The 19,936-nt window shown below is 34.3% G+C and overlaps 1 protein-coding gene across 8 annotated transcripts in view; it reads left to right on the top strand.

Moving 5' to 3' along the window:
* Window positions 1-19,936, top strand: part of syngap1b (synaptic Ras GTPase activating protein 1b) — a 138,011-nt gene that overhangs the window by 7,947 nt on the left and 110,128 nt on the right. For all 8 annotated transcript variants that reach the window (XR_001638290.1, XM_016536335.1, XM_016536337.1 and 5 more), the window contains exon 2: window positions 17,569-17,705. Coding sequence is in view for 7 of the 8 variants with exons in the window: in XM_016536335.1 (XP_016391821.1) it covers window positions 17,569-17,705 (137 nt within the window). In the remaining variant the exon portion in view is untranslated. The remainder of the gene's footprint in view (window positions 1-17,568; window positions 17,706-19,936) is intronic.

Below are 19,936 nucleotides of genomic sequence, written 5' to 3'. Positions count from 1 at the left end.
GTCTGGATATTTCTGTGCAGTTAGATGTATAAACCTGAAGAGAGCGATTTTAATTTCCATTCAAATTTATTTGTGCAACACTCAGAAATAAATAAGAAATATTTATTAAGATTATTAATAAATATTATTATATTTATTATTAAATAAAAAAATGGATTTTATAAAGACACTTAAATATTAAATAATTGTTATTTATGTTGTAATTGTACTAAATACAAAGGAAATTAAAATATAAAATTATTAAAATATGGAAGATATTTTCTGTACTGTTATTAAATATTATTTATTATAATATTCTATTTAATTTTATTATAATTTATTTAGGTATCATTTGTGTCTGCAGCGAGTTACTAAAGTTTAATACTTTCAAGAGTTTGTTCAAATCACCAACCCTAAGTATAATCGATAATAATAAGGATACTTGTAATCTTGAAGACTAAAATCCTGTGTGTTTTTATGAGATCTGAATAAATAAAGCTCAGGGGAATTGTGCATTAATATTACAGGGCTACATTAGTGCAGTGATGGAGCACTGTATCCACAGAGCTGAATTTCTTTCATAAGAAGACTCACATGGCTCTAATTCATGTCAAATTTCCATATTTTCATCAAAACACTCAGGTGCATTGGGAGTGGAAAGATATTAGAAACATTCATTATCCTTTGAATATTATCTTAAGGAATTAATCAAATCTGTAGCCGTAAGGATTTTTTTTTACAGACTCTATTTGAAATGACAATTCAGTCAAACATGCTGCTTTTTGCAGAATTACTGAGATCAAGTGAATTCTGTTCCTATAAAATCCAAATAATTTATAGTGCATTGTTTATTTGTGTTTTAAGCATAATTTAGTACGTTTGAGTTTGTTTCCATAAAACTGTTTCTTTAAATAATGCATGCATAAGGTTGTGTTTAAAACGACTAATGTGATGCCTTTAAATGAGTTCAGGAAAGATAATAAGTGTGCAAGATCCATCAGTAAAGCACTGGGGCTCTTTGCACAGACTGTGCTATTGCATGTCTGCAACTCTGCATTTAAAAATGATTTGATATTGAGGTTTCTCTCCTCATGCTTTCATGTCAGATTTTCATTCATATTTTCAGCTATCTGTTGTTTCTCCGATAATATCAGGCTGGTGAAGATTTACGTAGTACTCGACCAGGGATGCTTTTCCACAGATGTTTGCTCATGGGGCTTGCAAAAAAAAAAAAAGGAGTACCGTAAAGTTGTCCAAGAGCTATATTTAATGTCTTCTGAAGCCATACAATACCAGGCCACAATTTCAGTTATTATTCACTGACATTCAAATGTTTTCACATTAAAGCTGGTTTGAGATAATGGTAACAACATGGCAGTGGTGCTTATGACTGTTTAGTGGGCTTCTCTCAAAAGCTCTGGGTTTGAGATTGAAGTGAGTTACAGTGGAGAGCATGTGTCTATTCCAGTTAGTGTAACTCAACATGGCAGTAACCCTTGTTTATCATGTAACGTGATGACATCCCTCCCTCAAGTGGAAGCTGCACTGTGTGAAGCTGCGTTCACAAACTAGTTGAGTAGTCCAGGGATTTTCACACTTTTTGTATCCAAGGACCATCTAATGGTTCCCCTTAAAAATATAAAAGTATCTATGTATTTTAAGACCCATTTATGCTATGTGAGAAAAATAGTATTATTAAGTATTATTTAAAAATATTATTATAAATAAAAAATATGTTAATATTATAAATCATAGGTACCAGAGGAAAAAGATGTATACATAAATAGATTAAATATAAATTGTGTGTGTATAGTAATAAATTAGTAAATATATAAAACTGTTTAATATATATATGATTTTTTAAAACTATAAGCAGATTTGTTTTAATTAATTTATTATTATTATTATTATTATTATTATTATTATAGCATTTGTCTCAGACATTTTCTGTAAAGCCCATAGAACCCCTGTTTGTAGCTCCAGGCAAAACCCTAGAACTAATTGTTTATTGAACTAGTTTTACTTTTATTATTATTTTTTTTATTTCTTTAGTTGTTAGACAGTTTGGGCCCTATTTTAACGATCTAAGCGCATGGTCTAAAGTGCACGGCGCAATTGCGTTTAGGGCGTGTCCGAATCCACTTTTGCTATTTTAAGGACTGGAAAAATGGTCGGCGCGCCCGGCCTTGGATTAAACATTACATTTTTAAAATAGAAAAACTGAAATATTATTTTCTTGTAAAGTATATTATGATAACCATTTTTTATTCAAAAAAAATCGTTTTTACAGTATAGTTCATGTCAGTTTAGAAGTCTGAAGTATGAAAATGATTTTTACAGTTTTAGGGATCGCAGAGGTCAGATAATAAAATATTGAGATATTGAGTGTTGGGCAAGCTGGTGCACCAAAAAGCTGGTTGCCAACCACCGAAAAACACGAAGAAGAAGAATTCACCGTCATATGGAAGTACTTTTGTCGGCTAAAGGTCCGTGTATGGTGGCGGCGTCACTTACTGGTTCAGGATCAGTGATCCTTAGCAGTTTTATTTCTGATTTGAGCTTGAGCTTCAGAAATGCTTGGGGAAATGTAGCTTGTGTGGATGCTATACCACACTACTTGATCAACAAAATTTTGATTTCAGAGTTTGATTTCAAAATTTGATTCAGAAAACAACGTCGCTACCACAACGCTATTGAGAAATGTAACACTGGAGATGTTTCAATTATTAGTCTAATAGTAGATCAGGGACGCGGGAAGTAGGGGTGCTGATGAGGGGGGCTGCAGCACCCCCTGTTTTCACATGGTTGCAAATGCAACGCCAAGTTTGTTCATTTAAATTTATTCAGTTTTAGCATTTAATAATTTATTTGTAATGATCTCTGAAATGTAAATTGTAAGTGGGCTATAATAAACCCATGTTTACTTTTATAAACATGATTAATTTTTCTTGTGATGTTTTCTATATGGGATGATTAGCCTAATCCTCATGAACACATGACGCTGGCGCGTGGTATCAGACATCTATACAGAATGCGAACAAGATTAACTTTAATACAAGGAGACCACCCAACACGGACACACACAGCACCCCCAACCGAAAACATCTTCCCGCGCCCCTGTAGTAGATGGTAGTTTGATAGTAGATTAGTAAATATTACTTAAACTGAATTGAGCTAAATGACACTATTGTTGAGCTGTTTTATAGCCTAATCAAATTCATGAATTTTGCAACATCGACACTTATCTTGAACTGAAATCAATCAACATTAAACTGACTCGAGCTGAATAACAACATTGTCTTGCCATAGCTGTTTTATAGCAGAATTTTGTATTTGCTACATTTTTGAAGTTTGCATCATTGATTCTGCTGCTTTCTCTCTCTCTTATATAAAGCGCTATATAAATAAAGGTGACTTGACTTATTAGTAGTGCTGTTGTTATGTTAAAAGTGGTTTTCCAAAAATGAAACTCCCACTCATGCTGTTCCCAACTCGTATGAGTTCATTTCGAGCTCAAAAAGAGATTTTTATCCAGAATGTTTATGCAGCTCTTTAATTCTTTTCATTTCCAGGCTATAAAAGAGGATTTCTTAAAGTTCAGAATTCAGATATGAACTAAAATTAAGTAAAAGTAGTGGTCAACAAATAAATTACTGTTTAAAAGTTTGGGGTCAGTAATATACAGTATATATATTTTTTCATTAATATTTTTTATTCAGCAAGGATGCATTTGATTAAAAGTGACAGTAAAGACATAATGTTACAAAAGACTAATGTTGTATCACGTGTTCCACAGAAATATTAAGAAGCACAACTATTTTCAACATTGATAATGAAAGTAGCTCATTGTTGCATTATAAATGTTTTGTTTTGTTTTGCTTTGCTTTGCTTTGCTTTGCTTTGCTTTGCTTTGTTTTGTTTTGTTTTTGTTTTGTTTTGTTTTGTTTGTTTGTTTTGTTTTTTAACCACACTGAAAATACTGTTGTGTGTTGCTGGTGGTAAAATGTTGTGGCTATACTATTATTTTAGTTATTGTTATTATTTTTTTTTATTAAGCGTGTTAGATATTTTATGCATTCTATATAAATGAAATGATTAATGCTTAACTGTTGCATTTCCTGTTGCTTGTTAGTGATTTCCTGTCACTTTGTCCCTACAAATTGCTGTCTGTGTGAACGGACCTTTGCTTATATTTATCTGTGCACAATGAAGTCAACATGAAGCATCATTTGAAACAAATTTTATTTTTTGAAATCTGACATATTGTTAAGTAAAACAATATATTTATCAAGAAAAACAGTATGGCGGGAATTAAATTTCTCCATTGGGAATTGATTGGATTGTGTAAAGTGGGCCCATGGGACCGTGTGATTGGAGGAAAGAGTTTATAAGTAAGAGGGATTTTTTTTAAAGAAACTAATACTTTTATACAACAAGGATAATTTAAATTGATCAGAAGTAAGAGATTTATAACATTATAAAGACAGGATCTATTTCAAATAAATGCTGTTCTTCTCAAATTTATAATTATCAAAAAATCTTGGAAAAAAAGTGACACAGTACCCAAAAAAATATTAAAGGGATAGTTCACCCAAAAATGTAATTCTGTCATTAGTTTGCTCACCCTCACATCGTCCCAAACCCATAAGACCTTCGTTTATCTTCGGAACACAATAGAGTTGAATTATTATAGCATTTTAGCAGTGTTACAGGAGTGACTAGCAGGTTCTGCAGTTCTGCCTTCTGTTGCTTCTCAAAAGTTCTGTCCGTCTGCCAGCACAAGTGTTGTGTGTGTTTGCGCTGTGATGTTAGCGGAGGTATGAATGTTAGCGACAGGCCTCAGGGTAATAATACAATGACACAGTTCACAGTTCTCAGACCTTCGTTTATCTTCGGAACACAATAGAGTTGAATTATTATAGCATTTTAGCAGTGTTACAGGAGTGACTAGCAGGTTCTGCAGTTCTGCCTTCTGTTGCTTCTCAAAAGTTCTGTCCGTCTGCCAGCACAAGTGTTGTGTGTGTTTGCGCTGTGATGTTAGCGGAGGTATGAATGTTAGCGACAGGCCTCAGGGTAATAATACAATGACACAGTTCTCAGTCTATATCTGGATTGAGGACGGATCACTATAATTACGCTTTATCTCTCAGGACCCAAATCACGACCCGTTTTCTCTCAGCGGACCCACATGCATGAAGACATATAAAGGAATACACTAAGGAGCAATGCAAGAAAGCACACGCACACACACACACACGAATGATGGCTGTGTCATGTTTATGCAGACACAGATGGGAAATATTGTTGCCCCAGACTGTCAGTGATTTATTCAGCATGTGGAATATTCCAGTGAAAGGAAAATACGGTACAATGCAAATATGCAAACTTCATTGAGGCACTGCTGCACCTCATACTTGTTTTGACAGTTTCTCCGGAGGTAAATGTAAAATAGATCCAGGAGGACAGGATGGCTGTGTTCAGAATGGAACGCAGGCTTACTAAATGTGCTGTATACTGGCAAAGATTAAAAAAAATTAGCATGTGAAATATACAACGGTTAATGTTTCAGACGTTTGTATGCTGCATTGTTGTCACATGGCCTTATCTTGTTGCATGTATAATTCAGAGAATGGTATCAGTTGTCGTCTTGAAAATAAATATGATCATTTTTATCTAAATTTCTAGAAAAAATACCTTAAAGGGATAGTTCACCCGAAAATGAAAATTTTCATAATTGTTGTTTCAGACCTGAATCAATTTCATTCTTCTATTGAACACAGAAGAAATTAATTTGAAGAATGTTGGTAACCAAATTTGCTGGTGGCCATTGACTCACATAGTATGGGGAAAAAAAATACCACACACACACACACACACACACACACACACACACACTCTGTGCTGAAGCAACGAATGATGGCTGTGTCATGTGTTATGCGGACACGGATGGGAAATATTGTTGCCCCAGACCGTCAGTGATTTATTCAGCATGTGGAATATTCCAGTGAAAGGAAAATACGGTACAATGCAAATATGCAAACTTCATTGAGGCAGTGCTGCACCTCGTACTTGTTTTGACAGTTTCTTCGGAGGTAAATGTAAAATAGATCCAGGAGGACAGGACGGCTATGTTCAGAACGGAATGCAAGCTTACTAAATACGCTGTATACTGCCAAATATATATATAAAAAATAGCCTGTGAAATATGCAACGATAAACGTTTCAGACGTTTGTATGCTGCATTGTTGTCACATGGCCTTATCTTGTTGCATGTATAATTCAGAGAATGGTATCAGTTGTCGTCTTGAAAATAAATATGATCATTTTTATCTAAATTTCTAGAAAAAATACCTTAAAGGGATAGTTCACCCGAAAATTAAAATACTTAATTTACACACCCTCATGTTATTTCAGATGTGTATCAATTTCATTCTTCTATTGAAAACAAAAGAATATATTTTGAAGAATGTTGGTAACCAGACGGTTGTTGATAACCGCTGACATCTATAGTTTGGGGAAAAAATACATTTTTTTCACAAAATATATATTGTGTTTAACAGATGAAAGAAAATCATACAGGTTTGCAAAACGGAACCTCAAGGTTGATCTAGGAAAATGTGTGCAAATGTATAGGGCCCCATTCCTATATTTTGCCTGGGGCCCCCAATTCACTAAATCCGCCCCTGTTTGGAACAACATGAGGGCAAGTAAATAACAACAATTTTATTTTTTATAATTTAAAGAATTATAAAATACTATCCCTTTGATCGGTCAGATCAATTTTCAGTCAAGGATGAGATTGAGCAAATTTTTATGTTATAAAATATGTTTTATCATTGCCTGATTCTTTTAAAAGGGCACTTAAGCGATATATATAAATCACAACTATTTCATATATATTATTTTGATTATTATTATACTTTTTTTTTTGTACATTATATTTTATTATAATAGGTGTTTTATCCGTGACTGATTCTTTCTGAAGGGCATTTGAAAGTGTGAAATGGTTTTTATTTAGTTTTTCTGTCTGTAAGATGATTTTTAATAAAGAAATTAATACTTTTATTGAGCAAGAATGCATTCAATTGATCTAAAGTGACAGTAAAGACATGTAGAATGTCAAAAAAAAAAATCTTTCAAATAAATTCTGTTCTATTCATCAAATAATCCTATAAAAAATGTCCACAGTTTCCACCCAAAATATTAAGCAGCACCACTGTTTTCAACACTGATTATAATAATAAATGTTTTTTGAGCAGCAATCAGCATATTAGAATGATTTCTGAAGGATCATGTGACACTGAAGACTGAAGTAATGATGCTGAATATTCAGCTTTACATCACAAGAATAAATTACATGTTAAAATACATAAAAATAAAAACAGTTATTTTAAATTGTAATAATATTTCACAATGTTACTGTTTTTACTGTTTTTTTTTTATCAAATAACTGCAGCCTTGGTGAGAAAACATTAAAAAAAAAGGTACAGACTTCAAACTTTTGAACGGTACAATATAAAAATGTGCATACTGTGTGCAGACTACATACTGTACTGCATAAATAATAAGAGTAGTATGCTATTCTGTCATTAAGAATTTTTTTTCCTCAGACGTGAGCACCATCATCACCTTTCTTTTGTGTTTTGTAGTATCTAATATTATTTGTCTCGTTGTTTGTGAATGCTGTCTCACTTAAAATTTTTACGAGCTTCCAAAAGAGAGAGAGAGAGAGAGAGGGAGGGGAGGATGGGAGACAGATGGATTAAAGGTGGAGGGGGGCTGTGAGAAGAAGACACATGAAAGGAGGTTGCCAGTGAGTTTGTTGGAAAGCTGGATTTTTTTTTAGCTTGTCCTTTTTTAGCTGATATATGGCTGCATGATTATGACAATACTCATAACTGTTCATTTGCTTACTGCAATCACACTTATTAAATTCAATTAATATGATAAATATTAAATGTGCATATATATTTTTTATGTTGCATTGGTTGATATGGCTATTTTGGGCTTATACTGACACTCAGCAGTATGAACGTACCATCACACATAAGCAAAAAGTTACCAATAGCATTATAGAAATCGTAATAACCCCTTTCAGAGATCATGTGTGAACAGGACCTTTTCAAAAAATAAATTAGTTCCGGCAATTTACCGGTATGAGAAGTTGTAACATTACCAGTAAATTACCGGTAATGTGCTCTGTGTGAACGGAGAATGAGATTGCTGGTATAAGCTTAAGGAATTCCTGTAAAGTATTTGTTTTGCATACCAGCAAATCTGTCTGTGTCCGATGCTGTATGCCTTGCATAAACGATGACAAAAGAAAACGAGCATGGCTTGCAGCGCTTAAGTTAAAAGGTTAGTTCACCCAAAAATGAAAATTCTGTCATTAATTACTCACCCTCGTGTTGTTCGAAACCCATAAGACCTTCGTTCATCTTCGGAACACAATTTAAGATATTTTTGATGAAATATGAGGGCTCTCTGACCCTCCCATAGACAGCAAGGTAACTACCACGTTCAAGGTCCAGAAAAGTATTTTCGTCTCTACTGCGTCACTTGTGTGGCGCCGCCACACGCTCGCGTCATGGTACTGTCGTGAACGCGCATCCAAAGTGACGCAGTAGAGACGAAAATGTGGAATAAAGTCATTATTTTTGTTTTCTTTGTGCAAAAAAGTATTCTCGTAGCTTCGTAACTTTACAGTTGAAACACTGATGTCACACGGACTACTTTGTCGATCATCTTGGTACTTTTCTGGACCTTGAACGTGGTAGTTACCTTGCTGTATATGGTAGGGTCAGAGAGCCCTTAGATTTCATCAAAAATATCTTAAATTGTTTTCCGAAGATGAACGAAGGTCTTACGGGTTTGGAACCCTTTAAAACACTGTGTGTGAAATAATAAAATAATGTGTGCTCTTATCATTTTGTGGACAAAATCCCACAAACTTCACCCCGATTGGGAGCTGTATGTAGGATACAGTATGTGCGCTCATCTGTTTTCAGTGCAGCTAACCTCGTATTGATTCATGTCATCTTCCCACTCATTAAACTATGGCAGGTGAGTTACTGCAAAAAAGACGGTCATTGCAACAGTGTGAAGTGATGAATCTATGGCGCCATGTGCTTTTTAAAACCGTTTTCATAGGTTTAACATTATATTATGAGCTTGAAAAATGCGTAATTTGACTAGAAACATCAGAGAAAGCATCATTCCAGTCGGGTGAGACTTCCACCTTCAGGAAAAAGGTGGATAGTGGATAGTTTGAAGTCATCTAATACGATGTCTCTGGGCATTTTTGTATTTACCGTTAAAGTCGTTCCGGTAATTTAAAAATGGCCAAATTCAGAGTTTAAGATGTGGCTTACCACACTTTTTGAGTATGAGTTTGAATTGAATGGCCACATGCAATTGGATGATGAATTAGAATTGGAATTGGAATGATAAGAGATTGTACTGAATTTTAATTCAGAAATTCATCAAAAATTCAACCCAGTCACACATCAGGTCAATTTTATTAGTCACATTTTGCAACATAGTTACATAATTTATGGAATTTATTTCTGGTTCAAGTGACATAATTCTGTCAATTAAGTACTTTCAAAACTATTTTCAATTTGCCACACATCTCCACAATATATCCATCACATTAGTTTTCAAATAACCTTAAAAAAATGTATACTGAGTATATATATATATATATATATATATATATATATATATATATACACTTCACCCATTTTTATTTATTATTTTATTTTAATTCTGCTTCCTTAAATTTAATTTTGGGTTACACTTCTGTATTGTGTGTGCCACTTTTCAATTCTCAATGGCCCTGATTTACGAGTAACTTTATTTGCTTGTTCTGCGGCAGTTTCCTTCAAAACTGAGCTCATAAAACCATCATTGCCACTAATTCATTCTTTGATTTCCACATCGTCTCATTCACTCATCACATCTCTGCTGTCATATACATACTATGAGCTATACATAGCAAACGGAGAGAGCAAAAGACAGAAGAGAGAGAGAGAGAGAAAGAGAAATAGAGTATTTCATGGATGGCTAGGTTGCTATGGGAACAAGAAATGGTCTCTCTTTTCCCAAAAAAGTGTCCTCGTTCCCTTCGTTTCTCTCGAAACCCCTCGTTTTTCTCTCTCTTTCTCTCTTCGCTCTCTGTTTTTTCTCCCTCCTCTCCGTCTCTCGCTTTTTTCTCGCTCCCACATATTTTAGCAGTCTTTCTCTCTGCCTCTCTCGCTTTCCGTCCAGTTCTATCCTTGTCTTCCATTCCTCTCTCGTTCCCCCTCTCTCTGATCATCTGTCTCTTTAAAACTCACTTATATTCTATTCTTTTCCCGGTTGTCATGGCAATAAGCTGGGGATGTGTGGGTGAGAACGAGCCAGGGAACGAGAGAGAGAGAGTGGGTGTTTCGGAAGTGACATCTCATGGGCAGTAACCTTGTTTCCTGTATGTAGATTTGGGGGGCGGGAGCTGTAAAGTGCGGCTACAGTGACGCCGTGTGGAGGATGCGGCGAGGAGGAGATGAGCAGGTAGATGTGGACACTGCTTCTGGAGCTTCCAGCTATCGATCAATACTGCATGAGTTTGGCCTTTCTTTTCATAACTCCAGTGTGCAGTGGGAATTAGCTATGAAAAACTATGATTTAATATCTCTGTTGTTTCTCCTAGAGAGCAATGAGATTAGAAAACTGAGACTTTTGCTAAAAAAAACAATGTTTTTTTAAATCAAAATGGCAGTTTTGTGGCTTTTAGTCCGTGTCTGTTAGCTATAGGCTAGTGTCGTCCTAAAAGTTGACTGAATTAATACCACTTAACAGCTACCACTTGGCAGCTATCACTGAAATAGATGTCTTGATAAATCCCACCTGCTTCTGTGTGAACCAAGGAGGTCTATAGTACCAGGAGAACGATGTATGTTAGCATTCCCATTCATCCCAATAGAAGTTTGCTTGACTGGCGCAGGACACCTCAAATTACATGAGATCTGCCATCTTTGCTAAAGGCAACTATTGAAGTTTTTAAGCCAGTCATCTGAGCTGTGACGTCAAAAGCAGTAGGAAAAAATGTCAGCCTGGCTTTTAAGAGTTAATTGAACCAAAATCACAGTATGGCTTATTGCAACATGTGCCAACCATCTTCCCGAACTTGTAATGAGAAGCGCTTATGAACAGCTGTGTTCTCACCAAAATAAAAGCTCAATTGTTTAATGTTTGAAAATTAAGAAATTAAGACAGTCATGCATATCAGTATTGTAAATTTACATTTATGTAAATTTAAAAATTCATAATAATGTTTTTACGATAATTATGTTTCTTTTGTTTAATATTTTTTTATTTAATAATGACAAAAAACATTATTGTTATTATAATTTAATTATTCATAATTCATAATAATGACTAATTCATTATTATTACTGATATTATTTTATGGTGACATTGTTCTTTTTTTTTTATGGTGAAAATCTTTTTCAGCCCTACAAACAAACATTATTATTATTATTATTATTATTATTATTATTATTGTGATATTGATGTAAACTCACCAAATTTTGATCAAATTGTGCAGCCCTACAAACAAGCACAGCAAACCTAGAGCCTTTTTAATCACATTTTAAATCAAAAATGTTATCGGAATTAGACTTTTTCCCCAAATCATGCAGCCCTAGACACTTGTAAAACATCTAACTGTAAAATTCTTAAATATTTGTGATTTTATATTTTGCATGCAAAACAGTTAATTTGTAGGAGTACACAACTACTTTTACATTTCCCTCAATGGAGAGAGATGCTTTTAGTCTTCAGGATGGTGCAGTAATGGCATCTACCAGAAGGGGCTAACTGACCTATGGTAACCAGCTAAACCTTGACCTCTCGGTGAGAACCTTGGACTCTTTGAACAACAAAAGATGTGTTATTTTAGCCATTTTGAAAGCTAGCCAATCAGCAACATTCTCAACCTTTTGAATGTTCATGTTTGCTGGCATCTGTTTGGCTGAGATATCTTTTGATGGTGGACCTTCGGAGTTGCTTAATGCACTTTTTTTCAGTGTTTACTCAGATGTTCTGTCAGAGATCTCAATATGAATCATTTGAAATATTGCCTATTTGTATCCATTTGTATATCTCCAAATGAGTTTTAGGAGAAACATTTGAGACAAAGCTGATATGTCCATCTCCAGAGCTATATAAGAGCATCCTTTGAGCAATAACATTCGGTTCCTGCTACTGCTGGATGAGACATTCCTGCCTTCTAACGTCCATTATGATGTAAGGTCACATGTCCATCACGGTGCATGAACGCAGAAATGCTTTTGTGCATGCATCAAAGCATGGCCTTTCAGCATACTGTATAACAGACTGTTGACATCTGCTAATGCAACACAGATATAATTATGAAACTTGCATCTACTCTCTTTTCTGTGCACTACCTGCCTGAGGCATCTGGAGATACTGTGTGATTTTTTTTTAGCACTGTTTGGAGCGCAGCGATGTGAATAATCAGTGTTTCTCCTGTTGGGCTGCGTAATGACAATGTGAGACTGACCCATCCGTGGCCTGATCCTCATGTGCACGGCACACATCAGCACCCACAGCCCACGAAAGAATAGTAACACCCTCTCAGAAGTGTGCTAGCCAATGACACCCAGCGTTTGTGATGGAGAACATGAAGAGGCGCCTGCAGCGTTTGTGTCTGTGATGTCAGAGGGTGCTTAGGATGCTAACTGGTGCATGTGCTGAAATGGATGCATTTGAAGAACAGCTTTTAATTTAACAAAGCAAATGTTACCAACGCAATTACTGTATTCTAGAAATACTTTAATTTTCACAACCCAAAGCCTCCTTCCATGTTCATTCAGAACGTTTATTTCAGCTAAACTCCAAAACGGAACGTTCAGAAATCATTAACCATGCGCACATTCAAAGGAATAGTTCAACCAAAAATGAAAATTAGCTGAATATATAGCGCCTGCAGCGTTTGTGTCTGTGATGTCAGAGGGTGCTTAGGATGCTAACTGGTGCATGTGCTGAAATGGATGCATTTGAAGAACAGCTTTTAATTTAACAAAGCAAATGTTACCAACGCAATTACTGTATTCTAGAAATACTTTAATTTTCACAACCCAAAGCCTCCTTCCATGTTCATTCAGAACGTTTATTTCAGCTAAACTCCAAAACGGGACGTTCAGAAATCATTAACCATGCGCACATTCAAAGGAATAGTTCAACCAAAAATGAAAATTAGCTGAATATTTACTCTCCCTCAGGCCATGCATCCAAGATGTACATGAGCTTTTTTTGTTCATCGGAAGAAATTTGGAGAAATTTTGCATTCCATCACTTGCTCACCAGTGGATCCTCTGCAGTGAATGGGTGCCGTCAGAATGAGAGTCCAAACAGCTGATAAAAACATCACAATAATCCACAAGTAATCCACACGTGTCCAGTCCATCAATTAACATCCATAATATTCCTTTATACAGTGAAAAAGTCATCTTGTCTGAATCAGGAGAGAAATATGCACAGATCTAGCACCATTTACAAGTGAAAACAGTCCAGTGCATTCTAAACAAATATGTCAGTGGATTCTGATGTGAGAGGACAACATGAGATGAGACTTTTTCAATGGAGGAGGCGTTATTATAGACTGTTTTGGAACCAGAAGTGTAGTTAAAATATCTTAATGATGGAGTTTTTGGCTTCACAAGATGTTAATTAATGGACTGGAGTGGTGTGGATTACTTGTGGATTATTGCGATGCTTTTATCAGCTGTTTGGACTCTCATTCTGGCGGCACCCATTCACTGCAGAGGATCCATTCGTGTGCCAGTGATGTGACGATTACTGATTCATTCATTTTATTTTGTGTCACTCCTAGTCCTCAATGTTCAATCCATATTTAGTGTCTCAGCCTGTTCTGACAGACGTATGTAGGTGGTAAACAAAAGATAAATAAATAGTATAGGTAGTAGTACGTAAGGACAGTAGGTTGTATGTTCTCTTTAGTTTTTATGCTTTGGATAAACACTAACATATCGTACCTTGTGTTAAGTTGGCATAAAGTCACTCCACATATTCTCTGCAGCTAAATCATTTCATATTCTATCTCTGTGAAGTTTTTAGCTGTTGTCATGAGTAGTTTCTTACGTGGCGGAGTGTGCTGTTGAACAGGCCAGCGCTGGGAAGCTCCTCCAGCTCTCCAGGACTTCTTGTCAGGACGGAGCTGGATGTGACAGGCTATTTCCAGGGCGTAAACTATTTCAGCTGGCTTACTGTCAAGTGGGGAGCCCAGCGCGCTGTAGTGAGCGTGTTGCACGGCCCAGTGGTGGGGATACGGCTCAGAGCAGCGGCGCAGTACTGTGTATGCTGTGCTTGTTTGAGTCACTTTGTGGCCTGCTGTCATGTTCAAGAAACAGTTCACCTTGAAATGGAAATTCTGTCATTATACTTAGTCTCATATGTTGAAACCTTAAATGGACTACTTTTGTGTTTTTTCTTCTATGGTGCTTATTGGATCAGATTTTATTTTGGGGTTGACTAGTTTTTATTTTTAAATTTTAAAGTTTTCTGGTCACCAAGGCTGTATTTATTTGATCAAAAATACAGTAAAAACAGTATTATTGGGAAATATTAAAATAACTGTTTTCTGTGTTAAAATATTTTAAAATGAAATTTATTTCTGTGACAGCAAAGCTGAATTTTCAGTCTTCAGTGTCACATGATCTTTCACAAATCATTCACAAATCATTCTAATATGCTGAATATAGTGCTGCTTAATATTTTTGTGATTTATTTTTAAGATTATGTGATGAATAAAATGTTCAAAAGAACAGCATTTATTTGAAATGGATTTTTTGTAACATCTTGCTAAATAAAAGTATTTCTTTCTTTCTATTTATTAAACAAAAAAAAAATACTGCCTTGGATAAACACTAACAAAGAGGGTTATTATAGTTAACTAAAACGAAAAATAAAAAAAAATAAAACCATAAAATAAATTTTCATTTCTTGAAATAAAAAAAGTTAACTGAAATAAAATATAATATATAATAAAATATAATAAATATATATATATTTTTTATTTCAACTAGCTGCCATGGTACCATTTTTAATTTTTTAATTTAGTTTAACTTGTATTGAAATATATAAATATATACACACACACACACACATACACACACACACACACACACACACACACACACAAACTACTAAAAATGCTTGTCATTTGTTCAGAGTCCAACACCCCACAACAAAATTACTTAAACTTTATCTAAAATTAAAATGAAAAATAAAAAATATAATAAAAATCTGAATTATATATATATATACAGTATATATGTTCCTGTGGCTCAGTGGTAGAAGCGCAAAAGGTCGTGGGTTCGATTCCCAGGGAACACACATACTGGTAAAAAATGTATAGCCTGAATGCACTGTAAGTCGCTTTGGATAAAAGCGTCTGCTAAATGCATAAATTATTATTATTAATTATTATTATTATATTATCCCACTGATGCTCAATGATACTTTAATGTAAAAGACATCTGGCTGTTTGAAGGTTTTCACAACTTTATTTGTAAAGAACTGGACTTTTTTCCATTTGCTGAAGACATTTTTCCACTAGCTCAAAGAAATGGAAAGCAGAACAAGAAGAGTCCACTTGTCTGTGCATAAATTCTAGCAAACATACGGCTGCATAAGTCCAGTGATCTGTTTTGTGAGTGCCTTCCACTGTTGTTCTGGAGTGCTTGGAGGAAATCTGACGAATGTGTGTGTGAGTCTGGACAGAAGCGTCCTGTGCCCGTCCAGCATCCCTCTGATGCTGCCACCATCTGTCAAGCCTGTTTCTGATTGGCTGGAGGTTCAGAGGGTAGGAGCTCATGGAACGAGAGGACACCGGGGCAGAATATCAACTCTGAGCTGTAGTTTCTAGAGCGAAAGAGTGGGAGGCGCGTCCAGTTGTGAGTTTTATAGAAGAACAGGGATGAAGTAAAAAAAGTCAAAAACCACAGTAATCGCTTTATTGCTATCGCCTTGGCTGACAGGGCCAGAGCCGAACGTGTGACAGCTTTACAGCTCGATTTAAAACCTGATGAAACCACAGTGCCATCAATATCAAAGTCTGCACATGAGTTATACGTTTACAGTCTGAGGGAAAAGACTTAGGTACATATTGTGTCTTTTTGGACTGTTTTTGGCTGGTAGTCTATGACAGCCCATAGAACCAGATGGTAAACCAACTGATTTTACACTGATATTAATGTTGGCCCACTTACAGTCCTTTTACTGACTGATATTGCATTTAAAAAAGATAATGGGTTGATATTATGAGCCTTTGTGAAGAGCAATTTTTTACCGTACATTTGTATTTTTTTGTAAAGATTTTAATGTTTATGTAAATTAATCAAAAATGTCAGGAAAGATATTTAAATGTTTCTTCTTCAAATACATGCTGTTCTTTTGAACTTTCTGTTCATCAAAAAATCCTGAAAAATATATTCTAACAATATTTTAAGATAGAAAACAGTTAGTGTAATAATATTTAGCAATATAACAATGTATAGCTTTGCTCACCTAGTGGTTAGAAAATCAGTCCTTAAAACTTCAGAAATTTTTGTGACCTAAAGTCAATCGATATTCATACAATATTCATATTTCTTAGTTTAGCCATATTACCTGTCCACCAATTAAAATTATGATTTTCAAAGTCATCCTACAACTTCTTTTTTTGTTTTTTCATAAATGCTGGTCAAAATATAAAATAGGGCTGCATGACGATTAAAATTATAGTCATGGTTATTTTTGCACAGAAATTAATCTTGATTAATAAACAAGAGAGAGTTTATTTGACCTCATCTAGTTTCCTGATTTATAGTATTTATTATATATTAACACACTTGCTACATTATGAAAATTGGTAAAACTTTATCGAGCAAATGTGAACACAGCAAAATGTTAATTACAACAATTCCAAATTGCATAACTGTTTTCTATTAAAACAACAAAAAATACTTTATTTTATTTTGTTTTATTTCTTTCTTTTGTTTTTGTTTTTGCAGTGCTGAGAGCAGTTATGAAAAGGTTGCCAGGTTGAGAGAATGAAGTGAAACACCCAATGCATGAGAGCTAGCTAACTAACTAACTGACTAACTAACTAACTAACCAACAGGCCAATATCAGAAATTGTGATCACGATTAAAGTGCAATTTAAAAATACATTTGAAACTTCAAACCATTTTCCTGTAGTGCATCAATAATTTTTCTGTTAAAATGCCAGCCAGGAAGTTATGTTGTTATCATAATGTGGCAAAGTTTTGCTTAATCAATTTAAACTTACATTTATCCATTATGGAAAAGAGTTTTATTCAAAGAGACTTCTGAGGGATAGATTCTTTAAACTTTGTGGATGAATATTTGGTAACAGCGCCACATACTGGTCAAATGTTGTAAGTTCAGGTTAAATCTGCTTATAGACTTTGAACTGGTTGGAATAAAAGCATAGTTTTGTCTTGTATTTTTATTATTGGCATGCAGTCCCTTACCCGTTCTCCTCTCCTCCTCCTGTCCCAGATGCGAGGTATGCTGTCCCCCCCTCCTTCCGACACCAGCCCTCCTTTGCTGCTGCTCCCTCCTACGAGCAACCCGACTGGAATCCTCGTCTGTGTGTGATCAGTGGAAATCAGCTCTACATGTTGGACCAGGAGGAGGTACTGGTAGCCCAATAACATAGAATCATGCACTTCCTTTCCAATATGTTCCTTTCTACTGTTTGTGTGCTGGGTGCTCATTTTACTGCCAGTTTACACAAGGGAATTTATTTGAGAAATTCCACAGCTCAAAACATATTTTACATCTCTATATTCTTTGGTTGATTCGCATGTATAGTCTGGGAGTGATATAAGTGTTGCAACTCAAAAGTATCAAGTATTATGTTGGTGTGCATATGAGCATTATTAGCAGTTTGTTAATTATCTGTAGTCTGATTAGACCGATGGATAATATCAGGTTTTATTTTTTTTCCATTTCAAACTGTTAATTTTTATACTGTACATTATAATGTTTTGATGTCTGATTTCAGCCAAAGCCTGTACAATTTAGTAGTTTTAATTTTTCTTTTTTTTTCAAATGGCATATTACATTAATGATATCTATTCAATACAGAACAATGGCAACAATATACCTGATTAATAAATAATTAATGAATATATTTTTTTGTAATGACAATTATTAATATGTATTATTAAACTGTGTTTTTATATATATAAACATACACATAAATAATAAATAATTTATTAAAACAGTTATATATTGTTGTTATAAATATACATATAGAAAACAACATATAGAACAACGGCAACAAACTTTACATAGAAATGAACTATTTTTGTTGTAAAATACCTGATAAATATTATTACTATTATTAGAATGATATTAATCAGTGCATGCGCATTTTTTTAAATGTATTTTAATTGAATTTAAGTAGTTCTGTTTAACTGCAGCTTTTTGTTTTAGGTTGGGCAGTTAACATGAATTACTTTAAAACTTTATCTCTATAGTAGCACATCTTACAGAAGTCAATTAATTAAGTAATTAATTAATTTCCCCCCTTATATTACCAAGGGCACAAAGTGAGCCAGGACTGGTGCTCCCTAAAAAAAAATAGGTTCATGACGGCCCTGAAACCTGATCGTATGCTGCTGCCCATATTCGTCCAAAATAATTGAGCATTCTTCGAGTCTAGTCTGACTGTACCTACAGGAAGTCAGCCTGCAGTGCTGTGTTGTTAATGGACACACTGGCTGACCTGTAAAGCAGCTGGTGATGTGGATCAGCAAGACGTTGAGAGGCTCATTAGTCAGACGCTCCATCCTGTCTAATTGCGCCCGTTTTGTTGCATGTTCTGATAAGGCCACACTTTGAATTGATGTGAATCAGTCTTGACGGACTAATGGCTGTCACCTCTCTGATAAATATTCATGGTTGTCACTCATGTGCTGCAGGGGACAGTTGCAGCCCTGTTTGTGTGTGTGAGGGTCTTCATTCAGGTCCTGTAGTGAATGACAAGCGTCTCCTCCGTGCAGACATTTGCACTCTGAGAGTCCGCAGGAGGACATGCCTTTTCTCTGATTGTTTTCATGACTGAGGCCAGTAAATTAATTCCCAATCAGTTTATGCTGCCCTCACTTAACAGAAAAATGTAAGTACCGTAAATTAATAACTGTACCAGTGTATTATATACAAATTGGATGTTTTATGTATTTTTGTATAATTTTTATATGATTGTAGTATTTAATTTATTGAATTTATCTTTTGATTGAGCTTTTTTATGCTTTCAATTTATATGCTTTTGTCATTTTTAGTACTTTTTTTATTTCGTTTTTTTTTAGTTTTAGTAAATTTAGTTAGTTGCCAAGGCAACATTTCTAATTTTCATTTAATATTTTTTTATGTTTATGTTTTTATGTTTAAGTGTTTCACCTAATATTTACATTTTATTTGATTTCTGTCAGTTAACAAAGATGATTTTTAATTGTGTGTGCTGTATAAAATGTATAGGACTTTCTTTAAAAATAAATATAATAATAATAATAATAATAAATAACAATAATAAAACAATAACAATAAATAATAAAAGTAATATAATAAAATAAATAAATTATATATATATTTTTTTATATTTTAAGTTTTCTTTTTCATTTTAGTTTGTTTTCATAATTTTGATATGTGCTTTTTTATTAGGTTTTTTTAAGTGTTTCACCTAATATTTAAAGTTTATCTTATTTCCGATAGCAATAGTCATCCATTTCATTTGATGTATAAATTATAAATTAATAATAATAATATTAATAATCATGAATTTAATATAAAAATAACATATAATGTGTGTGTTTATTAAAAAACATTACCTTTTATAATATTTTTCACCCCATCAATGTGC

This window comes from Sinocyclocheilus rhinocerous, unplaced genomic scaffold (assembly GCF_001515625.1).
Source record: "Sinocyclocheilus rhinocerous isolate Xijiao unplaced genomic scaffold, SAMN03320098_v1.1 scaffold5, whole genome shotgun sequence".
In the NCBI taxonomy this organism is placed as follows: Eukaryota; Metazoa; Chordata; class Actinopteri; order Cypriniformes; family Cyprinidae; genus Sinocyclocheilus; species Sinocyclocheilus rhinocerous.
Note: the sequence above shows the minus strand (reverse complement) of the source record. Positions and strands in the feature narration are given on the sequence as shown.